This window comes from Lagopus muta, chromosome 5 (genome assembly GCF_023343835.1).
Source record: "Lagopus muta isolate bLagMut1 chromosome 5, bLagMut1 primary, whole genome shotgun sequence".
Lineage (NCBI taxonomy): Eukaryota > Metazoa > Chordata > Aves > Galliformes > Phasianidae > Lagopus > Lagopus muta.
The window spans coordinates 38,313,195-38,335,083 of record NC_064437.1 but is presented as its reverse complement, the minus strand read 5'-3'; the positions used below and the strand labels follow the sequence as shown (position 1 = coordinate 38,335,083).

At 37.3% G+C, this 21,889-nt stretch overlaps 1 protein-coding gene and 1 long non-coding RNA gene across 2 annotated transcripts in view; one reads left to right on the top strand and one right to left on the bottom strand.

Moving 5' to 3' along the window:
• Nucleotides 1-13,613, top strand: part of CCDC6 (coiled-coil domain containing 6) — a 46,409-nt gene extending 32,796 nt beyond the window's left edge. Inside the window, exons 7-9 of the mRNA XM_048946323.1 lie at nt 2,640-2,740; nt 6,372-6,496; nt 8,858-13,613. Coding sequence (XP_048802280.1) covers nt 2,640-2,740; nt 6,372-6,496; nt 8,858-9,049 — 418 coding nt within the window. The 3' untranslated portion in view covers nt 9,050-13,613. The remainder of the gene's footprint in view (nt 1-2,639; nt 2,741-6,371; nt 6,497-8,857) is intronic.
• Nucleotides 13,583-18,073, bottom strand: LOC125693890 (uncharacterized). The gene is made up of 2 exons (XR_007377291.1): nt 17,976-18,073; nt 13,583-16,817 (listed from the first exon to the last, which is right to left on the bottom strand). It is a non-coding gene; the product is annotated as an uncharacterized LOC125693890 (long non-coding RNA).
• Nucleotides 18,074-21,889: the final 3,816 nt, after the last annotated feature.

Sequence of the window (21,889 nt, the reverse complement as noted above, 5' to 3'; positions counted from 1 at the left end):
GCTTGCACTGTCCTTACAGGTAGTTCAGATTTTGTTATCTTGGTTTTATGTAATGCCTCTTAGGTTTTTTTTACGTGATAGTATCATGACAGTGTTACATTTCGAAGGTGGTGTTATCTTATTTCTTCTAACATGCCCATTATTTTGTTACAATTTTACATTATTTTGGATTTATGGTTTTAAAAAACAAAACAAAATAAACCCACCCTCACCCTGTGATGTGTTCTGCAGATACTGAGATGATGCTTCTTGTGTCAGCAGTATATTTGTTGTGAAATATAATCTACCAGAAAGAGTGTCAGATACTTTGCTTCAAGAAACGCCCTTAAAATACAAAGCAATATGTTCATTCTGATGAAATGCTAAGCAACTGATGTTTGTTGCAGTAGAATCCAGTATTATGCTGTAGTTAATACCATCTAAATTAGAGTGTAGAGAGAAACACAGGATTCTGGTGTTCAGATCTAATTTTAATAGCCTGACATTTTCCACCAATACTTACATTACAATAGAAATAGTCAGAATCTCTATTTATATGAATTATCAATGTTCATCTAAAAATGTGACATATCCCGACTTTTTTTCCTACTTTTTCCACGTAGTGATAGTAGTAAAAATGTGGAAAATGATTAAATAAGAGATTTCATTGTCATATTGTTTTTTTCTTTTTGTTATTGCAAAAACATAAGAGAATCACTCCAAAACAGTGATTTGCACTGTTAGTAATGTGAAGTACTTAGGCATATGTTAGAATGGTTAGTCTTAGAAGAGAACTGCACAGAGAAAAAACTGTAGAACAACATGTGGTAATGACTTAAAATCGTAAATTTGTCAGCTTCTTTTGTTTTCCTAAAAGTGATCATGCTGGCAGATCAGTTATCCAGATTTTTTAGTTGCGTTGCTAGTGGATGAAACTTATGTGTGCTTTTTTGTGGATGGGGTAGATGAAGATGCTTTACTGGATTAAAAATGCATAGTTCTCCCAAAATTTTCTCAACTTGACAGCAGAAGCTTTATCTTTTCCCTGTTATTGAAGAAAATAAGATGGAGATTTCTAAACCCAAGAAGCATACAAATGATATGTGGTTATTCCATTTGATATGCTCTAGGTAACTAGGAAGACTTAAAAAAAAAAAAAAAAAGTTGTATTTATCTAGAATAAGATTGAGTCATAAAGACCACTGCCTTGCTGTAATGCATATATTGTCTGCATTACAAATTCTTGTATGTTATGGAAGTAACCTCGTCAGTTCAATTTTGCCAGTGCTGCCATTGGCATCTCTTTGGGAAACTGGTATTTAAGTAAAGCCCTTATTTGCCCACAGTTGTTCCAGGTGGCAGCTACCATTGTTGCTTTATCTACCTAAGTTTAAACCAACTTCAGCCTTGCTACAATCCACTGCCTCTGGTAGGTATTGTGGTTTGATGACTCTGAATATTTTGATTAAAAATGAATTAAATGCAGTGTTAAAGCATTTATCAGATTGATTAAGAACTGCCATGCAGGGCTCAAAGCACTCACTGAGTTCCATTGACTAGGAATATTTTATAATATTTCTTTTTCCTTTGATCTGAAAGTAAGTGTAGTAACTAAGAATTTCTGAGCAGCACAGTGGTAGATGGAAAAGGGTATTTAGCTAGCTAATTTTGCCTGCTGCTTTGTGAAGTTCAGTAAAGAAACACAGGTAGATGTGCTGTTAATATGAGGCCGTTGATTTGCAGCCTTATGTACAGGAGGAAATGAGCAGAGAAACTTCTGATCTACACAGCGATTGAAAAATCTACAGGGAGGAAGCATGAGCAAGTAAACCTAAAAGTTAACATCACAGTGCTATGGAAAAAAATACATAAAATTGCTTCTGAGATAGAAACACTGAGCGGAACTAGGAGCAAGTGGTATGATTCTTGTTATACTGAGTAGGACTAGCACTTCATGGTTGTGAAGAAACTTCTCTTTATTCGGTGAAGAAAGAACAAATAAAATAGCCACTAAAATAGTTACAGGTGGAATAAAATTCTACCTGTTTATTTTATCAAAATGAAGTGTGGGAGGCATCTTGCTACACAACCTACAAGTGTCTAGCAGGTGAAAGTGCTGCATTCAAAATAGCTCTCTGTTCCTGTGGCAAAAGACCTGATGAGCAGATGGCTTAATGTTGAGACTAGATGGATTCAAATAGGAAGCAGGACTGAGACTGACCAGCTCTTGTAACCAACTGTCAATACTTGAGTGGCTTTTCTCCTTTTTTTGTGATTAAAAATTAATGCTTGAATGTCTTTCTGGCAGTAGGAGCATTCCTGGGAGACAAGGTATTGAGTTCAATGTAGAAATTCTAAAATGTAATTGTAAATGCAAGACTGTAGCGTAGGTCAAATGGAATGATGTGGTGTAAACCCCTGACCTTAATACATATTATTCCAATTGTGCACAACTTGTACAGTTTAACTGCAAATGACTGTAAGTCCATCTGTTTCCGTTCAGCAATGAATTGTTCCTGTCATGCCTTCCTAAAGGCAACTGGTGGTCCTACACTAATCTCGTGTGACTCTTATGGGAATTGAAAATGCACAGTGAAACATTTAAAGCATGGCACATTTTAAAAGGTTTAATCTAATTATTCTTTGCCTTCTTTTGTTAGATATTTTAATGAGATGTCTGCACAAGGATTAAGACCTCGCACTGTGTCCAGTCCTATCCCTTATACACCCTCACCAAGTTCTAGCAGACCTATATCACCTGGTAAATATTTTACCCAGTTTCTAAAATTTTTGTATGCATCACATAGTAATGTGCCCTAGGTCGATAGCCTTTCAAAGCTGGTCTGGGGAAAAAGTGCATTGTAAATGTAATAATAGATTTGCCTTAGATTTCTTCTACTGCAGCATGTGTTTTGAATGGTTCTGTTTTATGCTGTGATCAAATTATCAGAGGTCAGTTAAGTAGCTATCATTTTAACTCCTCTCTACTTCCCCTGCCTTCCCCATAGCTGCATTTCTTTCATTCCAGTAGATATCCTGATTCTCCTGACAGACTAGAAGTGAGACTGCTATTGTGGTTTGAATAAAATGTCTTGTAGAAGTCTAATCTTGACATACTGGAAATAAGTTCATTTTCATTTCTCTTCTGTAGAGAAATGGCTTTGGCACTGCTGCCAATTTATGTTTTAAAACAATAACAATAATAAAATTAAGGATTTCTGTCCATTGTACCTTATGCATTAAAAGCAAACTAACCTTTTTTGACTATAATAAGTGGATTATGTAGGCTTTGGAATTTCGAAAGAACCTGAATGGATTACATCTGACCTTAGATGATTGAATTTTTAATAACTGAATATATTTTTAAGTCAAAGGAAGTGTATTTGTGTTGACATATAAAATTCATTAGAAATGGCACTGGATATTTGTTATAAATTGTTGACCATGGATGTTAGGTGATGATCACCTATTCACTTGTATTTAACAAAGTGAATCCTGCATGCTTCTCTTTACAAAGTTCAGCTTTAGAACCTGTCAGACAGAGTCCTACCATAAGAGCAAAGGAGATGTTCTTAATATTGATACATTCTACAGAGTGGGACTTAGACATTTGATTGCATAGGTCTGCTAGAACATAAGTAGTGTGTTTAAACTCCTTAGTTTTCAAGATTGACTTCAGTTTTTCAGAAAGACTCAAAACAGTTTTCATCTTTATGTGGGTAAAAGAGCAAGCATGTATTTTTCTGGCACTGGCTTATGACTGAGAGTTTAGTTTTTTTAAAGAGATGAGCCAGATCACTTGGCTTTTAATGTTTTACTAGATATACTATCACAGAAATGATACATACCTTCTTATCCTTTGCCTCTAACTGTGTGGTGTGTACAGAGATACAGCCATACTAAAAACTGTTCTCAAGCAACTGCTTTGAACATGTATCTGCGCAGGCTTCATAATGACCCAGTACTCATTTACACATTGCATCTGCAGTCCACACAGTGTTAAAATAATAAAAAGTATGTGTGGTGAAAATTCGCTGGCAGCTTATGCTAAGCTTACATGCTAGATTTCCTAGAAATGCATGCTGATGTTTCAGAGCAGGAGTGTTCTTTTGGTTCATTGTTTCTGCACTGGGACTGTGGCAGGTTCCTTGCTTGCTGTGGGCTTCCTCTGCTCATGGGAGGCAGTCCTGCATTCTTGTGGGAATTATTCCTACAGGCAGGGGATGCTGCAATGCAGTCTGAAATGGAGTTAAAAATAGCATGGCTGAAATGATCATTTCCAACAGACCTCACAGGTTTTTTTGGTGGTTGTACAGAAGATATTCCAGCTCAGCACTTCTGCACAGGCGGCTATACTGCTCTCCTTCATATTTGATAAATTAATGTCCACAGCTGGAAAGTTTCAGACTTAGAAAAACAAAAACAGCAGTTTGCTAGAGAACTAATGAGATCAGTAGGGAATTTCACACAGTTGTCTGATATGTATGAAAGTAGTAATTAATGAAAACAGTTTGTTTTTGAGAGTAAAGCAGTAAGACTGCAAGAAGTATCAGCACAGAAAATACTATTAGTATTTTGCATCAATTGATTTGATCAATTGACCTGACATATTGGGTTTTTAAAATAAATGATTTGCTTGACTTTTTAGAGACATAATTTGAAACCATTTTAAAATGGTATAAATTTATGCGTTAGTGAGTCGGACTTAATGGGTCAGATTCTGGCTCCTTATTTTTGAAGCCTTTCACGCTTGTGTGGCTTGAGATGCTGCTTTTGAGGACTCTTTCAAGCAGCACACTGCGATTTATAGCACAGTGCATGAAACTGCTACTCCTAGGCAGCTGGGGAATGGTTGCTGTAATTACTGATTAGTCTTTGGTGTAGTTAAAGCTTTGTATGCTTTTCTTCTGCATCCAGGCTAGATAGATATTTTAGGCTGCAGAGCTGTGGATGAGCTACCTTGCGCGTACATGCATTACTGTTATCACTGATTTGACTGCCATGCAGATTTGCATTTCTGAAGTTTTTGAAGCTGATGTATCCCAGAGGAGTCCAAAATTGTAATATTGCAAAGATGACTTGATATGTTAGTTATAAAATATGTGCTATGCAGACGATTAGATTACATAGTCAAAAATGAAATTGATTTGTTATCTGTATTGTTTAGCTACTCTAAAGTGATGGATTTGCTCACAGTTTGCACTAGATGTACATTGATAACGAAGCAGAATCAAACGTAGAATAGAAAGAAGCAAGGGTAGCATAATATGTTTTCTTGTACAGCTTTATTAGTGATCTGAAGCTTTTTTGTTGTTTGTTTTTGTTTTTCTGAAAAGCCTCATCAAGAACAGGCACGAAAGCAGGTATATGGAGTTAAGGACAAAGCTTTAATGATGAGAGTGTGTACTGTATCTTTACTTACACTTGATTGCATTGATGTAGTGTGAAAACTGCTAAATTCAGTGAGGTGTTCTAAAGCAGTTTCTAGTTTCTAATACTAAGCAGCTGAGAAAAGAGTTGTCTGCTATCCTACTGACATTTTTTCCAGAAGGTGAAGGTGAGCTAAAAGTTTTTGAAAGTTTGCTGTTTTGAGAAATAGTTAAAATGGTCAGAACACTTCCAAGTCTGAATTTCGTGCAATTGGCTGCTACTGTTTCTTCTCACCTAGGTTCGCTATACAAGTACTCTGCATTTTTATAAACTGGGATTTACAGAGAGGAAGTGTTGAGGTGGGAGGATTAGATATTAGCTCTTTTGAATATTACAGTCTCTTTAACACAGATAGAACACATTTTAATTTTAGATGTTTGTTCTTAGTGTGGAATATCATCCCATAGTATTTTAACTTCACATCTCCAAAGATCTTCGGGATTCTGCCTATAAACACCAAGGCAAAAAAGTAGGCTGCTGTTGGTTTGGATGCAGAGCTGCTCTGCCTTGAAGGAAGCACCTCCATCCAGTTTCTTTCATGTAGAAACTCTTAGTGTCTCAGTGCTAGACAGCTTCTCCAGACACAACGTGTCTACTTCTTCAGACTGCATTTTGTCCAGGGAGCGATTTGTTCCAAGGAGAGATGGAAAGTTGCATGGAATATCTGTGAACTGAAGGTAAACTTACAAGGGAGACTTGTTTACGTGAAGTGAAAATGCATGTTTAATGCCGTGTGATGTGTGTTTTGAAACACCTGGTAGTTTACTACAGGAAAAGAATGGAATAAATCTTGAATCACTCTTTTCAGTGCAGTGAATTTTTTTAGGTGTCTAATTTGGCACCAGTTATTATTTAAATAATAACTCATCATTGTTTAAAAATAATAAAAAAGCACCCCTAAAACCTCTTTATTTTAAAAAATAAACAAGAATATTGATGTTAGTTTTTCTAACAATTTTTAGGTCTGTCATATGCAAGTCACACAGTTGGTTTCACACCACCAACTTCACTGACTAGAGCTGGAATGTCTTACTACAATTCCCCAGGCCTTCACGTGCAACATATGGGTCCGTCCCATGGTATTACAGTAAGTATTGTAACAAAGCAAATAGTTGTTGCCAATGTCAGTTTAATTTTTTGTAAGTTATGATTGCTTGTCCTTAAGCTTTGTGCAAAACAGTTTTGTATATGTTTGTTTTTGTCTCCTTACTCCAAGATATCTATTGCTGCTTTCTTCAACCCTGATTTTCCTCTTCACCCCTCAGAAACTGATTCTTTTTGAAGAACCTTATTTTCCGCAAAAGAATAGGATGTATTATCATCTTAAGGACAGTAATAGGTATCATCTTATGGATCAGCAGGCAGGATGTGAGAAGTGATGTTCTAAGCTACTGAGCCTATCACAGGAAGTAAAAACACTGCTTTCATTTTTCTCCTAGTCTCCACCATCTGACGGATGAGTCATCTGAGGTTGCTCCAAGCTCAGGTTTTCTCCAGGATGGCACACAATGCTACCACCATGTCACTGTAACAGGCAGTTAACTCTTATTTTCTATTCTCATTGGCAAAGAAGAAAGTTAATATAATAAACATCTGCTAGGACAATTTCTCAGTATATCTTTCAACTGGATTTGTTTCCTTTTTAACACTGTTATTTAATGCATTTCTACCTAATTGAGTTTCTTCTCAGTATTTGTGGAGTTTTATGAGCAAACAGAGCCTCAGTATTAGCCATCTTTGGAAAGACAGCTTGTAGTGGGTGTGTCAAGACCATTTTGATTTTTCTCAACAGATATGGTCAAGTGTAAATATTGTTCTGTAAGGTGTTTGCTCATACTTGTCATTCTCAGATGTGAAAACTTGTTTCAATAGAGTATTTAGAAGAATGTTAAAATATGTCTGTTTCTAAAATTGCTTAGGTAAACATGCTAAAGTCATTGCTAATTCCAGTGAGCAAATGGAAGTGGGAGCTATATACTAGTACTTTGAACAGGAGGCTGGAGCTCAGCAGAAGGGTAGAGTCCTAATCCAAGTCCAGCACCCTGCTGTAACTAACCCCAGGTTAGCCACAGGAAAATCTTCTGGAAGATCTAGAGCCTAGTTTTATAAGTGAATTTTTGAAGGACCTTGTTCTCTTCAGTCTCTGTGAAATGCTATTTCTGCTCTTTCATCTAGTATAAGTTAATTGGGGTCTCACTCAGTCACTATAACAGGGACAACTGCTAGGACAAAATACTGTTTTGAAGAAGGTGTGTTAAGTGGCTCTTGGCTTTGTGTTGATGCTTAGGCCGGTTCCCTTCATGTTATTAGACATAAAGGCAATAACAAAGGCAATAAATGATTTTAAAATGTTTCAGAAACATCAGTCAGTTATTGATAATCTCTTGACTTTTTCCGTAGAATGTGCAACTGATCTATTGTACATAGTTTTGCAGACAAATAGATACAATACACATTTTTTGATCAAACTGCTATTTGCTTCTTGGTTCTTATTTTTAACCTCCTTTATGGAATAAATTGAGTTTATATGTAAAGCATTTAGTGTAGCACTGTAACCATTCTTCTCCTCAGAGCTGATTGATTTTGGTGGTTATTAATTGTGGGTGGGTGGTTTTGTCATACCATGAAGTTCCATATTGGTAAGTAGTGACCATTTCAGTTTCAAAACTGTAGAAGTTAGTTCTGCAGTGTAACTTACAGTTGTCACATTGCTAACTTTTAAGATTCTTTTCTCCTCACTGGATTGTAAATATAAACTGGACTTTAAATCTTTGTGTTTAAATGTGGAGTCTATGGCAGATCTGTGGTTTGTGTTGTGGGGAGCTTTCTAACAACTGCTTTTTTCTGCAGCTCAAGGGATTGTGATCTTTGTTGTGTGGTATTTATTCTCAGAATGAAAACATAAGTTATGCTTCAGTCTTGCTCCAGTATGCAGGTTAGGAGTCCTTCAGAATGCTAAAGATTCCAGGCAAATGCTTTGGCATTCAGGACATTCCCACACTCACTCACAGACTGCATATTTGGACCTGATGTGCCAGCAGTGTGAATTTAAAAGTTCATCAGTGCCTGCTGTTGGGCTAGCACAACTGAGAGGTACCATCTTTTCGGCGTCTCTCCAAATCTCTTTTATAGGTTGCAGATCATCAGAGGTAAACATATGTTCAGGACATAATGTCTTATTTTCATTTCCTGCAAGCTGACTGGGAGGAACGCATGTTTTGTTTGGTTTCAGAAATACTTCTACTTTCCTTTGCTTTCCGTTTTAGAGAAACAATGTATCATACATAGAAATTGTACGGTGACTCTTGCGATGTTTGAAAGTGATTGTCCCCATATAATTGTGTTGGATTTTTTTTTTCCTGTGCCAAGCTCAATGCATTGATTAGAGGACTTGCACCTAAAGTTGTTAAGGAATGAGTTAAACATAATTTCAATATTTGTTCTGCAGAGGCCTTCACCACGAAGAAGTAACAGCCCTGACAAATTTAAACGTCCCACTCCTCCTCCTTCTCCAAACACGCAGACCCCTGTGCAGCCACCTCCGCCACCACCTCCTCCACCTGTGCAACCTACGGTCCAATCCGCAGCATCGCAGTCAGCCACTTTTCAACATTCAGTGCATCCCTCCTCTCAGCCTTAGTGCATGTGCTCAGCAGTCTGTATGTCAGAATTGGACTCATAACATGGAGCAGTTTACTAAAGCCAAAGGCTTACTTGGCATATTTGGATTTGACTTATTTGCACTGAGGTTATATAGGCTTCACTGTTAATTGTGTTGTAAACGTTTGTATAAAAATGCAGCCAGTGTTGTGGGTCTACAACACTAACTTAACGAAAATTTCCATCAGTGTTTACTTGAACTACATGTATGTCCATTCTCTGGCTGGAACATTTGCAACTCTGTTTGGTAATACGACATTATGTCGTTTTGCTTGGCTCCAAAGCTTCATTTTCCTGGCTTCTAGGTTTGTAAAATTAAAGGGATACCTTTCTATATTTTTTCATGACAATTTGCATAAAGTTAAAGGCATGATGGGCTATCTGATAAATTCTGAAATATTACAGTGTTTTACCAAGCTTGTGGAAAATTAGCACTACGTTTCAGTCATTTGAAATAACAGCTTCTAGCGCAAAAGTGAGTCAGTCACCCTAATCAGTGCCCAAGACACATACTCTATTGTATTACGTAGTAAATAAGCTTAATTCAGCACACAGGACACATCCATACTTCTGTTTAAAAACACCTCAAACGTATGGTGTAGTCTGAATTTTAAGGAGAGGGAGCTGACTTGCTGGAGTATATGGAATGTACAATTTGTGGACCTTAAGATTTAATTATTTCACTTGACGTTTACATTAACCTGTAAGCTGTCCATACGGTGTGATCTGTCGCAGTTAACTTAGAGCTCTAAGTGTGGTCCTGCCCACAGGTTACTGATAGCTGATTGAAGTGTGCTCTTTGATTTTTTTGCTGCAGAAGGCAACATGATTGTAGAAAACAGCTGATTATTTTTTCCTTGTTAAAATATATTAATTGTGATTTCCCTAAAACAAAGATCGAACAAGTATTTGAAATGTTCAAGTCTGTTAGATAACAAGATGTACCATGAGCATATAGGAATATATTGGCATAACAGCCAAAAATGTTGTATTACTTGATAGAAACAGAGTACAAGAAAGTAGCACAACATGGCACTAATGAATGCTTATTTAGCAGCCTAAGCCGGTACAATGTATAAAGAAGTATGTTTCAAATACATTCTTTGCATTCATTTAGCACAAATAAATTGTTTGGTTTCACTTTGCAGTGGAACAAAGTGTCACTTCTTGGTATTGACATCTTGCTCAGTTTTATTTTTCCTGAGGTTCCTGTTGAGTACTGAGGTTTATATATTATTGATGATTTCAAGTGGTTTACCTCATCTATATGTGGGCCATGGAAAATGACAAGAGAATGTTTATTTTATGAGAATATGTATCTGGCTATAATCAGAGCAGAACGTGAGTAATTTATCTTTTGTTTACAAAAATTTGTTTGACATGCCTATGCTTTATTAAGGACACTTTTAAGAAGGAAGTACAGCATTCTGGTAGTATAGTAAGACTTGTACATGTATTTTCCATGTTTGCCGCTCAACTATTCAGTAAGAGTTGAAGGTTGAATATCTTCATAAAATCAGTGCTCTAAATCAAAGTAGTAAGTTAAAACAGTGTTGTAAAAGGTTCAGCTTATGGCAAAACTAGAATTTATTCATTCTATCTATGTAGTTTCGGCTCATAGAGAATTTAGAGAAATGCATACCTAGCCTATTACACTTGTTAAACCAGTATGGGATCAAGTGCATTATCAAATTACTTTAGTTATGACGGTGACTTTCTGATAAAGTGATACTCAAGATTGTGGCAGATCTACAATTCGACCAGTGCTTCCATCTGAAAATAACTGCCCATGGCAGGTGCTCATTTTTCCACAGAGGAAATGCAGCTGTGAGCATTACCATTAAACGCAGCTCCTGAATCAGTGGTAGGATTGAATGTGAGAAGATGACAGGCAGTCAGAGGTGAGACTAAGGTCAAGATAGGTAGGATTGGTTTTGTAAGCTGAAGAGAAATAAAAAATATATATTCTTTTATAAGCAGGATTCCAGCTTGATCATATCACTGTTGAAAATGGTGTCCTCCTTTCTGAAGTGCTTTGAGATTTTTGGCCGTATGGCTCTATGGAGTACGAGCCAATAGTAGTACTAGTATAAATGCTGGGGGTGGGGGAAGGCCTTTGATAATGTTGTATAAGGACCTTAAAATAGAAATTTGCCTCGAATAACATTTGATGCATATTCCAAAACTGAATTTGTGTAACTCAATTCAGCTGCTGTTATGAAGTGTCTTAGTGAACTCTCCGTATTATTCCAATGGGACTGTTACCAGATGAAAGTAAAGAACTGCCAAATGTATACTAAATCCTGAAAATGTAACAAGCCACTAAATTGGCCTTACCTAATTAAGAACGTTGAACAAACTTGTGCTTGCAATGAGAAGTGTTAAGCTCTATTTGTAGTCTTTTTGAAGAAGATAAGGAATTGTGCACAACCATGTCCTAATAAATGTAAATGGATTTTCAGTTTTCTTTGTGAATTATAATAATGAATTATCATTCTGCAGTGGTGATTTTGTGAGAATCTTCCATAGGCTAGAGAAACTCCTTTGACAGAGAGGTCTGACTTAGCTTCTTTATTTTATCTCAGAAGCATCCGGGTAGGTTTCTGCTGTTGTCATCATTTATGATGCCTGTGGGTTACACGATGCATCATCGCGAGTTGTGCAAGGTCACAGAAGCAACTTTTAGCCGTGATGAACATTTTGTGAGTGTGCCTGTTTATAGCTGAAGGTTTAAAATAAATAAATAAATCTTGTGGCTGTTTCAGCAGTACTTACTTCTCTGACAACCAAACAGCTTTCTTTTTTACTTTTTCTCTCAAGGGATCTGGTTTCGACACTGGAATGCAGCTGATCTCTGTAGAGCATTGAGTTCATTTTATCCAGAATTTGTTCCAGAGGAGTTCTTTGGAAGAAGAGATGGGATTGTTCGGAGATAGTCTTCCAGCTAAAAGCCAGATAAGATTGTTTTAATTATATCTACTCCTCTAAGAGCATATTCCCAAGGTCAAAAAGGATTATCAGAGATTCCCAAGAAAGTAACGTTCAAAGACAGTAACGTCTGTCTTGCTGTACCAGAGCTAAACAGGACTCCTTGTCCTGTTAGAGTCAGGACTCCTTGTCCTGTTAAAATCAGGTTCATGAATCCATCTGTCTGAGTGGAACTTCAGTGCACTTCAACTGAATGAAAAGTACAGTCTTGGAAGCAGCGAAAATGTTGGAATTTCCTGGAATCTGTGCAAGCTGCACTGTTAACAGGAAACAATTTAGACTCCATATATTTTGTTAAATATGGAAGCTGACCATGGAGCCTTGGCTGGTTTTGTCTGGCAAAGGTCACAGTCTTTCATTCTCAATATTAGTTATTGCTTACTAAGAGGATGCATCCAGGGACCTCTTTAAAGTCTTATAGTGGTTTTGTTTTGTTTTGTTTTGTTTTTTTTCCCCCTCTAATATTTAGTTTTACAGGCAGTATAAGTTCTAATCCTATTCCATTTTTTTCCAGTGTTTCCTCTGTTTTAGTCATAGCAAGTGGTTTCTTTTTGATCTGTGGGAGTCTACAGAGTATGAACTATGCAGAGCATATTTCTCCAGTTCAAGCCATCTCATAAAGAAACAGAAGGCTTATTAGTGTAAGCTTTGAAATCTTGATACATATGTACGTTGCAGCAATCTCCCTTAAGGGGAAGGAACTGCCTTCTTCAAGGGAGGGAAAACAAGGCCCATAAGTTCCAAATGAACTGTATTCATAGAGACAATCTGGTTTCCTCAGTTCTCAAATGAGGTGAATTTCTCTCCCAATCTTTTTTGGGTTTGAACTAGACTTGTTAATTTTTATTTTTCTGTATTTTTTTTAGTCTGCGTTTCACTGTAATAAGTACTCAGGATCTTTCGTATGCTCTTTGGATAAAAATCACTAGTCCCAGTACAAATAGAGGTTAAGAGACATTGCCATTTTGTGGATTGGAGAAAGCCACTCAGTGTGCCATAATGTGGCCTTTATGATTCAGTCTTAGTTCAGGTGGGATTGTATGCTCATAATATGATTTCTCTTTTAAGAAGCTATTCCTGTGCTTGCATTAGTAATGTGCCCTGAAGTAGAGGGGGAAAATGCAGAAATTTGGTGCTGCATTAACAGACAGCTGCTACAGTAGGGAGAATAATCTTTGTTCCTTTCCTGTTCAACTAGTTGGGCTCCAAAGAAAAGTACTACCTCATCTTTACGTTGGGATGATGTGGCTGCAGAGTCAGTAGAAATGTAGCTATGCTAGGTTTTTTTCAGCATATATTACCCAGACAGGAGTCTTTCTTCACTGCAGCTGGGCTCCAAAGGTTATAAAGCTTTTGTAGATGGGGAGTGGAGAGTTGGCCAGATGGTTGAGGTTGAGAAAACTGCGTGTTCCTGTAGTAAGTTGCTGCTCAGAGTACTCTTTGGCTAGGCCTGAACCACAACGTTTTTCAAAGAGCTGTGTCGCAGTTGTTGTTTTTTTTTTTAAGTTCTTGGTGCTGGTATCTAATTAAAAAAAAAAAAAAAAAAAAAAAAAAAAGTGATTCCCCTTTCCACAGAAATATTGGAAGTAGTGTTCTACTTGCAAAGGTGAGTTTTCTCACTATATGAATTAATGTTGTATCTGTAAACAAAGGCATTTTGTTCTAGTGGTAAAGCCTAAGCTGTCCAAGGCACTTTAGTTTGTGATTGCTGACTTTTGTTTTGGCAGGTGTTTCAGATGAAATCTAAGCCTCCTGTGGAGGAAGAAAAAAATCACCTGACAGATGTAGACTGTTCCTTTCCTGCAGAAATTCAGCAATTTCCTCAAATGCAAGTAAAAGTGGAACTAACGTCCTTGAGCTTTTCTGAAGCTTATATTTAATTTCAGTACATCGGTGATTGCTCTTACGTGTTTAGGGAATCTCTGAAGCCTTATTCTAGGTTGGATGCGTGTCTAGTTGGTTATTCCTTTGTTTTCCCGCTCCTAGGGAAGGAAGCCTGTTCAAATTTGGATCCAGTTTATAAATACATCAGTTAATAACAACAGTCAAAGTGCAGATTTGTTGAGTGTGAATCCAAGTGGTGACTTAAAAACATTACACTGTGTTGGTGTGAATCAGATCTTATAACTGAAAGAACCTCCGATACAAAAGTTTGTTGTTGTTTTTTTAACAGATTACATTTTATTCCTGTATTAGCTGTATTACTGCTTTGTTGTATATCTCAACGTGTTTACATATATTTGTAATTGTTACAATGTGTCTGTAATCAAGCTCATCTGTGCCTTCATGCAGATTTCCAATAAACACTTGATTTTTTTGTATTTACTTGTATTGAAAGACTATGGGGTGGATGTATATTTCCTTCTATCAGCCTGCCATCACTGGGGTGAAGAGAATGAAAACTAAGAATCAGTGAAAGATATGTGCTTGTCTGTTTTTGCTGTTTTTGATTCTAATTGGACCGTTTCTGGTATTTTCACTTAAATGGCTGATTGGAGAATCTGGGGATTACCTTATTTGTATAATAAAGTTTGTACCTGAGATGCTCTTCGCTTTGAATCAGATGTGGATATTCAAGGTACAATCAGCCGTGCATATTTGATTCCTTAGCTTTACTTCCATCTTGGAAAAGTGTAGCTCTGTCTCTTGAGCTGTTATTGTGGGGAAAATCATAGAATGATAGAATGGCCTGGGTTGAAAAGGACCACAATGATCATCTAGTTTCAGCCTCCTTGCTATGTGCAGTGTCGCCAACCACCAGACCAGGCTGCCCAGAGCCACATCCAGCCTGGCCTTGAATGCCTGCAGGGATGGGGCACTAAAAATTCCAGAACATCTTTCACAGTTAAATATGTATATTTGACCTCCAATTTCCTTCCAGTGAGATTTATCTCTTTTTTTTTGCCACAGCAAGAACTTTTGATCTTAGTAGGCCTGCACACCTTGCGGGTACTTTTTGATTATTTGGGACATGGGCCCTATCACACATTCTTGAGTCTTAAGAAGTTTACAACGGTACAGCTACTGTTCTATTCTGTTTGTGAGTGGAAGAGAAGGGAAAAATGTTCCTTTGCACGTACTAAAAGGTTTGCTTTCTGTTTCGTAGTTTGGAAGAGAATACCTTCCAGTTTTTTTGCACTGCTAAAGGTTATAGTGTCTGGTAGTCTGTTACAGTTTTTCATGATTTTTATTGTAGTCAAACATTGACAGCTTTAAGTAGTTCTATTTTTGACATATTCTGCCATATTCTAATGGAGACTTATGTTAAAAATCCACCATAATTTGTACTGTTTGTACTGTTTTGTCTTTGTTAAAGCATTGCATTGATTAATATAAATTTACGGATATTTTTGTTATTTGTAGTGAACACTTTGATACTGTGACATTGTGTTAACTGTCTTTGAGTGAAAGCAGTGATAAGAACAGTCCTAGCATTTTTATAGTTGCAGTGTGTTGAATTATAAGCCTTAGATAGCTAACAGTGGTGGATATGCATTTCTGAAACTTGTGTAGGTGCTTTGTTTTGTTGTCCCTTGTGAAATCTGTTTTTGTCATCTTCTTATTGTTGTATGCATTCATGCATTAACTTAGCACAGAGTTTGCCTGCACAGCATACTTTTTGTGTACTTTGCTGTATTGCTAAGTTTCTGGGCTTAGATCTTAGCCTTGGAAGCACTTCTCAGTTGTCCTTTGTTCATCTTCTATTCAGTGTCCAAGTCTTACCAAACTGCTTGGATGGATCCACTTGTTCCTGCCTTGTTCAGCTCCTTCTCTGGTACGTATCTGTATGCGCACTCTCTGCTCTGCATTTCCTGTGTTCCTGTGTATGAATAAGAGTTACTGCATTACTTTGTACTCTTTTCTCACTGACACTATAAAGAGCATGTTGTCCATTTAATCTGGTGATAATATATACAGGAAAATCCCTGTAGCATGATATCAGACTGCAGGTCCTAGGGCAGCAGGACATGTGAGTACTTCTGCAGTGAAATGCTGATCTAGCTCTTCTGTGTTATTCTGTACCTACAATGCAGTATTTCATCAGATGCTTTTATTCTCTCCACTGCTGCAAATGCTGAGCAATCTGTTCTGCCTGTCTCCTTGTGAGTATCCTGCTTGATACTGACGCACCTGGTGAGAGTGTTAACCAGTGAATGAGCTGTGCTGATGCTGTTTGTCTTCATGCCTTTCATCTTTTCTCTGACATTTGTCTGAACTGAAAGGAGTAAATTGAATTCTTCCAGAAGACAAAATGAGAAGAATATGCATGTGATCAGTGTAATTTCAAGTTCCTTTGTCCGTGTGATCTCCTCTTTAAGTGGTTCTTCTTTATTTCTTCTGGAGCTTGTACTGGGAAAGCAGGTTCTCAGCATTGCAGTAATAAAAATTCCGATAAACTGCTGAGAGCAGAAAATAAACTCTGCATTGTAAAGTAAGCAATTTTGATAACCCTAATCGTTTATATAGAATGCCAGTAGGAGTATTAAGTTGCTCACGCATTATTATACACCTTTTCTCTGGCAATTATAGGCAATTATATACCTTTTGAGGTGTAAGGTGAGAGGTGAACAAAATATCCTTCAGTGCAGAAGCAAGAAGAGTTTGAAATTAGTCCTGCATTTCCCAGATGGAGATTTAAAATGCATGTGAAAGACCATTAGTTCTTTGGAATACAGAAAACACTGAATGCGAGTATTGGGGAGTACTGCTTTTCCACCTGAGGGCTCGTCATGGAATTGGCTACAGCCTCTTCTGTATCCCTGGAAGAGAGAAAGTCTTGTTAATCAGTGAGTTGGTGGTAATGCCTGCTCTGGCAAACATTTGTTGTTTTTTTTTCCTTTGAGTGACATAGAGTAAAAGATTATTTAGAAATAAGAGTAAAAGCTGGACATCAGGTATTTTAAACAGAATCTGTCATGAATTTAATGAAACCCAAACAGTGGTCTGTGATAGTCTCAAATGCATGTTGTGTGATCATCTCTGTTCTTTCAACAAGGCAGAAGCTCATGACTAGTGGTTCTGATCTAAACAGCGCAGGTACTTCTCACAGTAGAGGTGAGTTGAGGAAATTACAGGGATCTCACAGAACATCTGGATGTAGCCAACTGTGTTTAGGGCCTTGAAGTGTTTAATCCACATCTGCAGTGTTGTATATCAGCAACATCTTAATGTTCACTGAAACTATTTAGAAATGAGTTTCTGTGCATGAGTGGTTAGAATAAAGTCTTATAATACATCCTTGAGTACTGTCACTTATCCAAACATATTTGTATGTAACTGTTGAGTAATCTATTTGCTCGTCCTGCACAGAGAACTTACAGCAAATTTAGTGAATCATAAATATCATAAGTTTTATTTAAGTTATTTCCAAAATAAATGTTAGCCATGACAACGTATTAAGGAATTAATCCTGTTAAATGTTACTACACTCTTCACACTATTACAAAGCTCTAGGTTTAGTATGACTGTTGTCTTGACTGTTTAATGAAGGACTTTATTAATGCAGTTAGTTCCTAGAGGAAGTTAAGGGTTCTGAAATCAACTATTTCATATTGTGAAAAGTCATGAAGTTTCTTTTAAAACCTTGTGTGTAGACTGAAGTGTCTCTTATTTTTAAGTGTATGAGTATTGGCTCTGTGTAACTGAAGTTAATTTCTGAGTTAAGTGCAAAGCAAAACCTATTTTTTGGCTGAAATACCCCAATAGCTTCCCAAAGATGCTCTGGGAATGTGATGCCCTTTTCCTTGAATCTCCCTGATTCAAGTGTCAGTGCATTGGATGGATGGTTTGTGAGAGTCAAAACTACAGAGTAAAGCTTTGACTTTTATGTTTATCGTATGTTGTAGAAACCCACCTAATTGAAAGGAGAGCACTTTGCACTAAATCCGTATTAACTGTAATTTCAACCCAAATCTTACCTAGATTCTTGTAAACACGTGGTCTCTTGAGAACAGTCACCATTCTTAGCTCATCTGGAGTTTAATGCATGTGTTTGGTGGGTTTGGTTTGTTTTTCTAGAGAGAGATCACAGGAATTGGAAGGGACCTCAAGAGATCATCGAGTCCAAACATCCGTGCTTATATGAACGTGGCTAGAAATATTATTAATGTCCTTCCAGTTTTACCACCTCTCCTAGTTCTATGCATCTGCCTGATCTGTAGCAGGAAGACAAAACAAAGCCCATTTCAGATTCAACACTGTATCATAGCTTTAGCACAGCCAGCATGTGAGCTGGAGCCCTCACTGCAGTCTGTCTGGTTCTGGCTTGTTCCTATCTTTGCAAAGAATAGGGGGAGGGAAGAGGTATGGAAAAAAAAGAGCAAGGAAAACAGAAGGAAAGTAATTGGCTTCTGTGATTTCACCTCCCACATATGCTGAGAGCAAGAATCCCTGACAGGTTTTTACACTTCTGACATGCAACACAGACTGCTGCTTCCAGGGCAAGACTGTCGGGCAAGGAAAGTTTTAGGTTTTCAGTTTCTGTTTTAATGTATAACAGCTTAACTTATCTACCCACCATTTTTACAGAAAGTTATCTGAATAATGAAACAAACTGCTGTGAGTAATGCGTGACAGCAGTTTGAGTGTGCCAGATGGATAACGGGAGGACAGGGCACAACGTGAACAGAGTAAGTTCCTTTACACTGGTTAAAAACCCAGTGAGTGGGGAATCTAGCTCATTTTTGAAGAGGAAAGTGACCTTTTTGCTGGAATTAATAGTTGTGGATTTTTTGTGTTTATTTTGTTTTGTTCTGTTTTGTTTTTCCTTAAGTATTTCCATTTCACTATTGAAATATTCTGAATAATATTCTTACTCTGAAACATATTCTTAGTTTCAGGATGTGTCAAGCCAAACAAGGCATCTCCATTTTCCCAGGTTATATATTCTTAAAAATGAAAGGAAAGTAATTTCCCAAAGATTCCCAGTATTTGGCTAGACAGGATGTCTGATGATTGTGATACAATTTACTGTAAGTATGCTGGGAAAAGCTGTGAAGTGCTGGATAAACAGTGCACTGATTGAACTGATCATGACTGAGAGTCTGTCAGGCTACAAGTTTCACTTCTTTAGAAGTTTGTTCCTTTGTTTTTTTTTTAACATGCTACCAGGTTTATTTGCCCTTTTCTTCTTTGATCTTTTGCTGCTTACTTCTCATGCAGGTCTGAATCTTTTGTCCATACTGCCTTTTGGCAGTCTCCTATACTTGCTGGGGCAGCTTCCTTTTACTACTGCAGAACTGTGTTTCAGTGATTTTTTTCTTATAAATGATACTGAAACTGCCAAACTTAACTGTCATTTCATAGTAGCCCCATTAGCTGCTGACAGAACAACTTCAGTGCTCTCATTTTTCTGTTTTCTCCTTGTCTTCCAGATTCCTTCTTAATAAACTGTTCTGGGAAGGAGTTTGTAGTGGTTTGCTTATTTTACAGCACTGTCACCTACCTGATATTATTTAAATGTATTATGGCAAGGAATCTTTTTAGATGTAATTGAGCAGACATCAATGAATTTTTGATTCCCAAAATACTAGGATTTATTGTTAGCAGAAATTAGGACTTACCTAGATATTGTGGGTCAGCTGTTGTTCATACTGGTGAAATAGCAGTTGTAAAATAGCTTGGGAACTAGACAAGTAGAAATGAGAACTGAGTTTGGTTGCAAATTCCAAATGGATCAGCAGATTTCAAAATTAACTTTGGAGTCTTCTACACCTTCCTGACAAATTCATGGTGATTTCTAAACTGAGCGCTTCCTCCCGGGTTCAGATCTCAGATTTCAGCGAAAGGCACGGCAACGTCATTCCTGTGGGGCAAAAGGGGCCAACATGCTGCTTTCTCCTTATCTGTCCACTGATACTAAAGTTGCCCTCGTGATAATCAGGGTTTACTTTCTTCCTCCACAGCCAATCCCCAAAAGTAGAACAAGCAATAAAAACCTAACATGCTCTCTTCTGCTTTCCCATCCCAGCCTTAGGGTTAGGTTGGGGGAGGTCTCAGTGAAGAGCAATGGATCAGCAAAAACTTTTTTCTTAGCCCCTTCCCAAGTGTTCTACTCAGAGGCAAGGATCCCGTAGCTCCTCTTTGCTTTCCAGAGCAGTTGTGTAATTACTGCAGGACATCAAAAACAGGTAATGGAAGCTGTGAAGGATGATTTCCATCTCTGAACTGGAGAAAGTTAAGGTGGTTTGTCAGCCTACCCTGAGGCAAAAAACTTCCCTTTTAAAAAAATAACAATGTTCTGGGATTGCAGGCTTAATTCACTGTCAGCTTACTCAAGTTTTAAATTCATATTTCTTCACCTGTTTTACTTTAAGTCTTTTGACTGGGGTAGATCTGCTCTGAGATTGTTTTCCTCACTGGCGTTTGTTTAAAATAAATAAATAAAATAAACTGCAATATGAAGCAATGGCATTTTGTATGAAGACCTGTACTTAAGATGCAATCTAATTACATATTAAGTCAATGTCAATTGAACTTTTGGGCTAACTATAACCATAGATACTTCTTTTAATGATTATCCAGTGCAGAGGAAAGAGGAAGAAGTAACGTGTCAGTTCATGAACATTAACTGTGTGGGAATGCTATGTGTTAAAAATAAATTCAAAGCCTATGTAGAGATTTTTAAAATAAACTTTCCTTTGTGTCTCAAATATTTCCAAAATACATAAGTATATCCAAACAAGAATAGCCTTTTCCCTCCGCAAGAGAATGGGGTTTTTTGCCTCTCAAATCCCTTTAATATCCTTGCAGATACTTGTGGCTCTTCTGAGGACCTTCTCAGTAACTAAAAATAGGTCACATAAATCAATGGAGAAATAACCTTACTCTAAGATGAGACTCACCAGTAGAGAGAAGAAGCTGAACAGTTTACTCTAAGCTCAAATTTTCTAACCAATACTCATTCAAAACACCTGTTTGTCGTGGTGATCTGATGATACTTATTCTGGCTGCTCTATATGTCACATACCTAACGTAAGTTAAGGCTTGCTTGTAGAGTGATGTACTAAAACTTGAGCTTCTTCAAAGTTCTTACACAGTAATACCACCAGTCAACGCTAATTAAATGTCGTGAAAAAGATAAGGCAGTTCCTCATTACTTATGGCACTGATAAATACTGGATATTTGAAAATAGAAATTCTTGTAGTTTATTACTGTGTGCCTCGATTGGTATGGAATAATCTTCCTCTGGGCTCCATGATAAGCAAATGCATGTACGATTTAATATGGGATTATAACATTCTTCCTGTGCCCATTTCTGTGTGTGTTATCTGCTAGCTGAATCAACAGTGTAAAAAAACTGGATAACTGTGTACTTATTTCAGTGCACATTCACAGTCCTTAGAAAGTATTGCTGAAATGCATGAAGTATATGAGGGTTTTTTTTTTTAATATATATTATATGACACAAATTAAAACAATTTAAAAACAATTTACAGAGCAAATCAGCAAGGTCTGTATGGACTAAGTATGGTTACAGAGATTCGTATTCTGAGGATGAGGAACAGATGAGAACAGATGGGCTTTTTATTGCTTTAGAAGATCTTTAAAAGCCTGCTTGAATTATCCCCAAAATGCACGCCCCTGCAGAACCATGGCTTAGCCCTCAGTCTCATGGCATTGTTACAAGCATGTGTTGTGCACTTCAAGGTGGGACTCTGTTTCCTGTTGCACACTTGGCAGTGCAACCTTTTCAAGAAGCTTTCCTCTGAAAGTGGTCTTTTTTTGTGTGTGTATTAAATGCATGCTTTTGCTTTGGGGAAAAACAAATTTGCTCCAAAATGTTGTGAATTCAAGGTAGAGACTTCAGGCTGTGTCTTAAAAATTAGATCA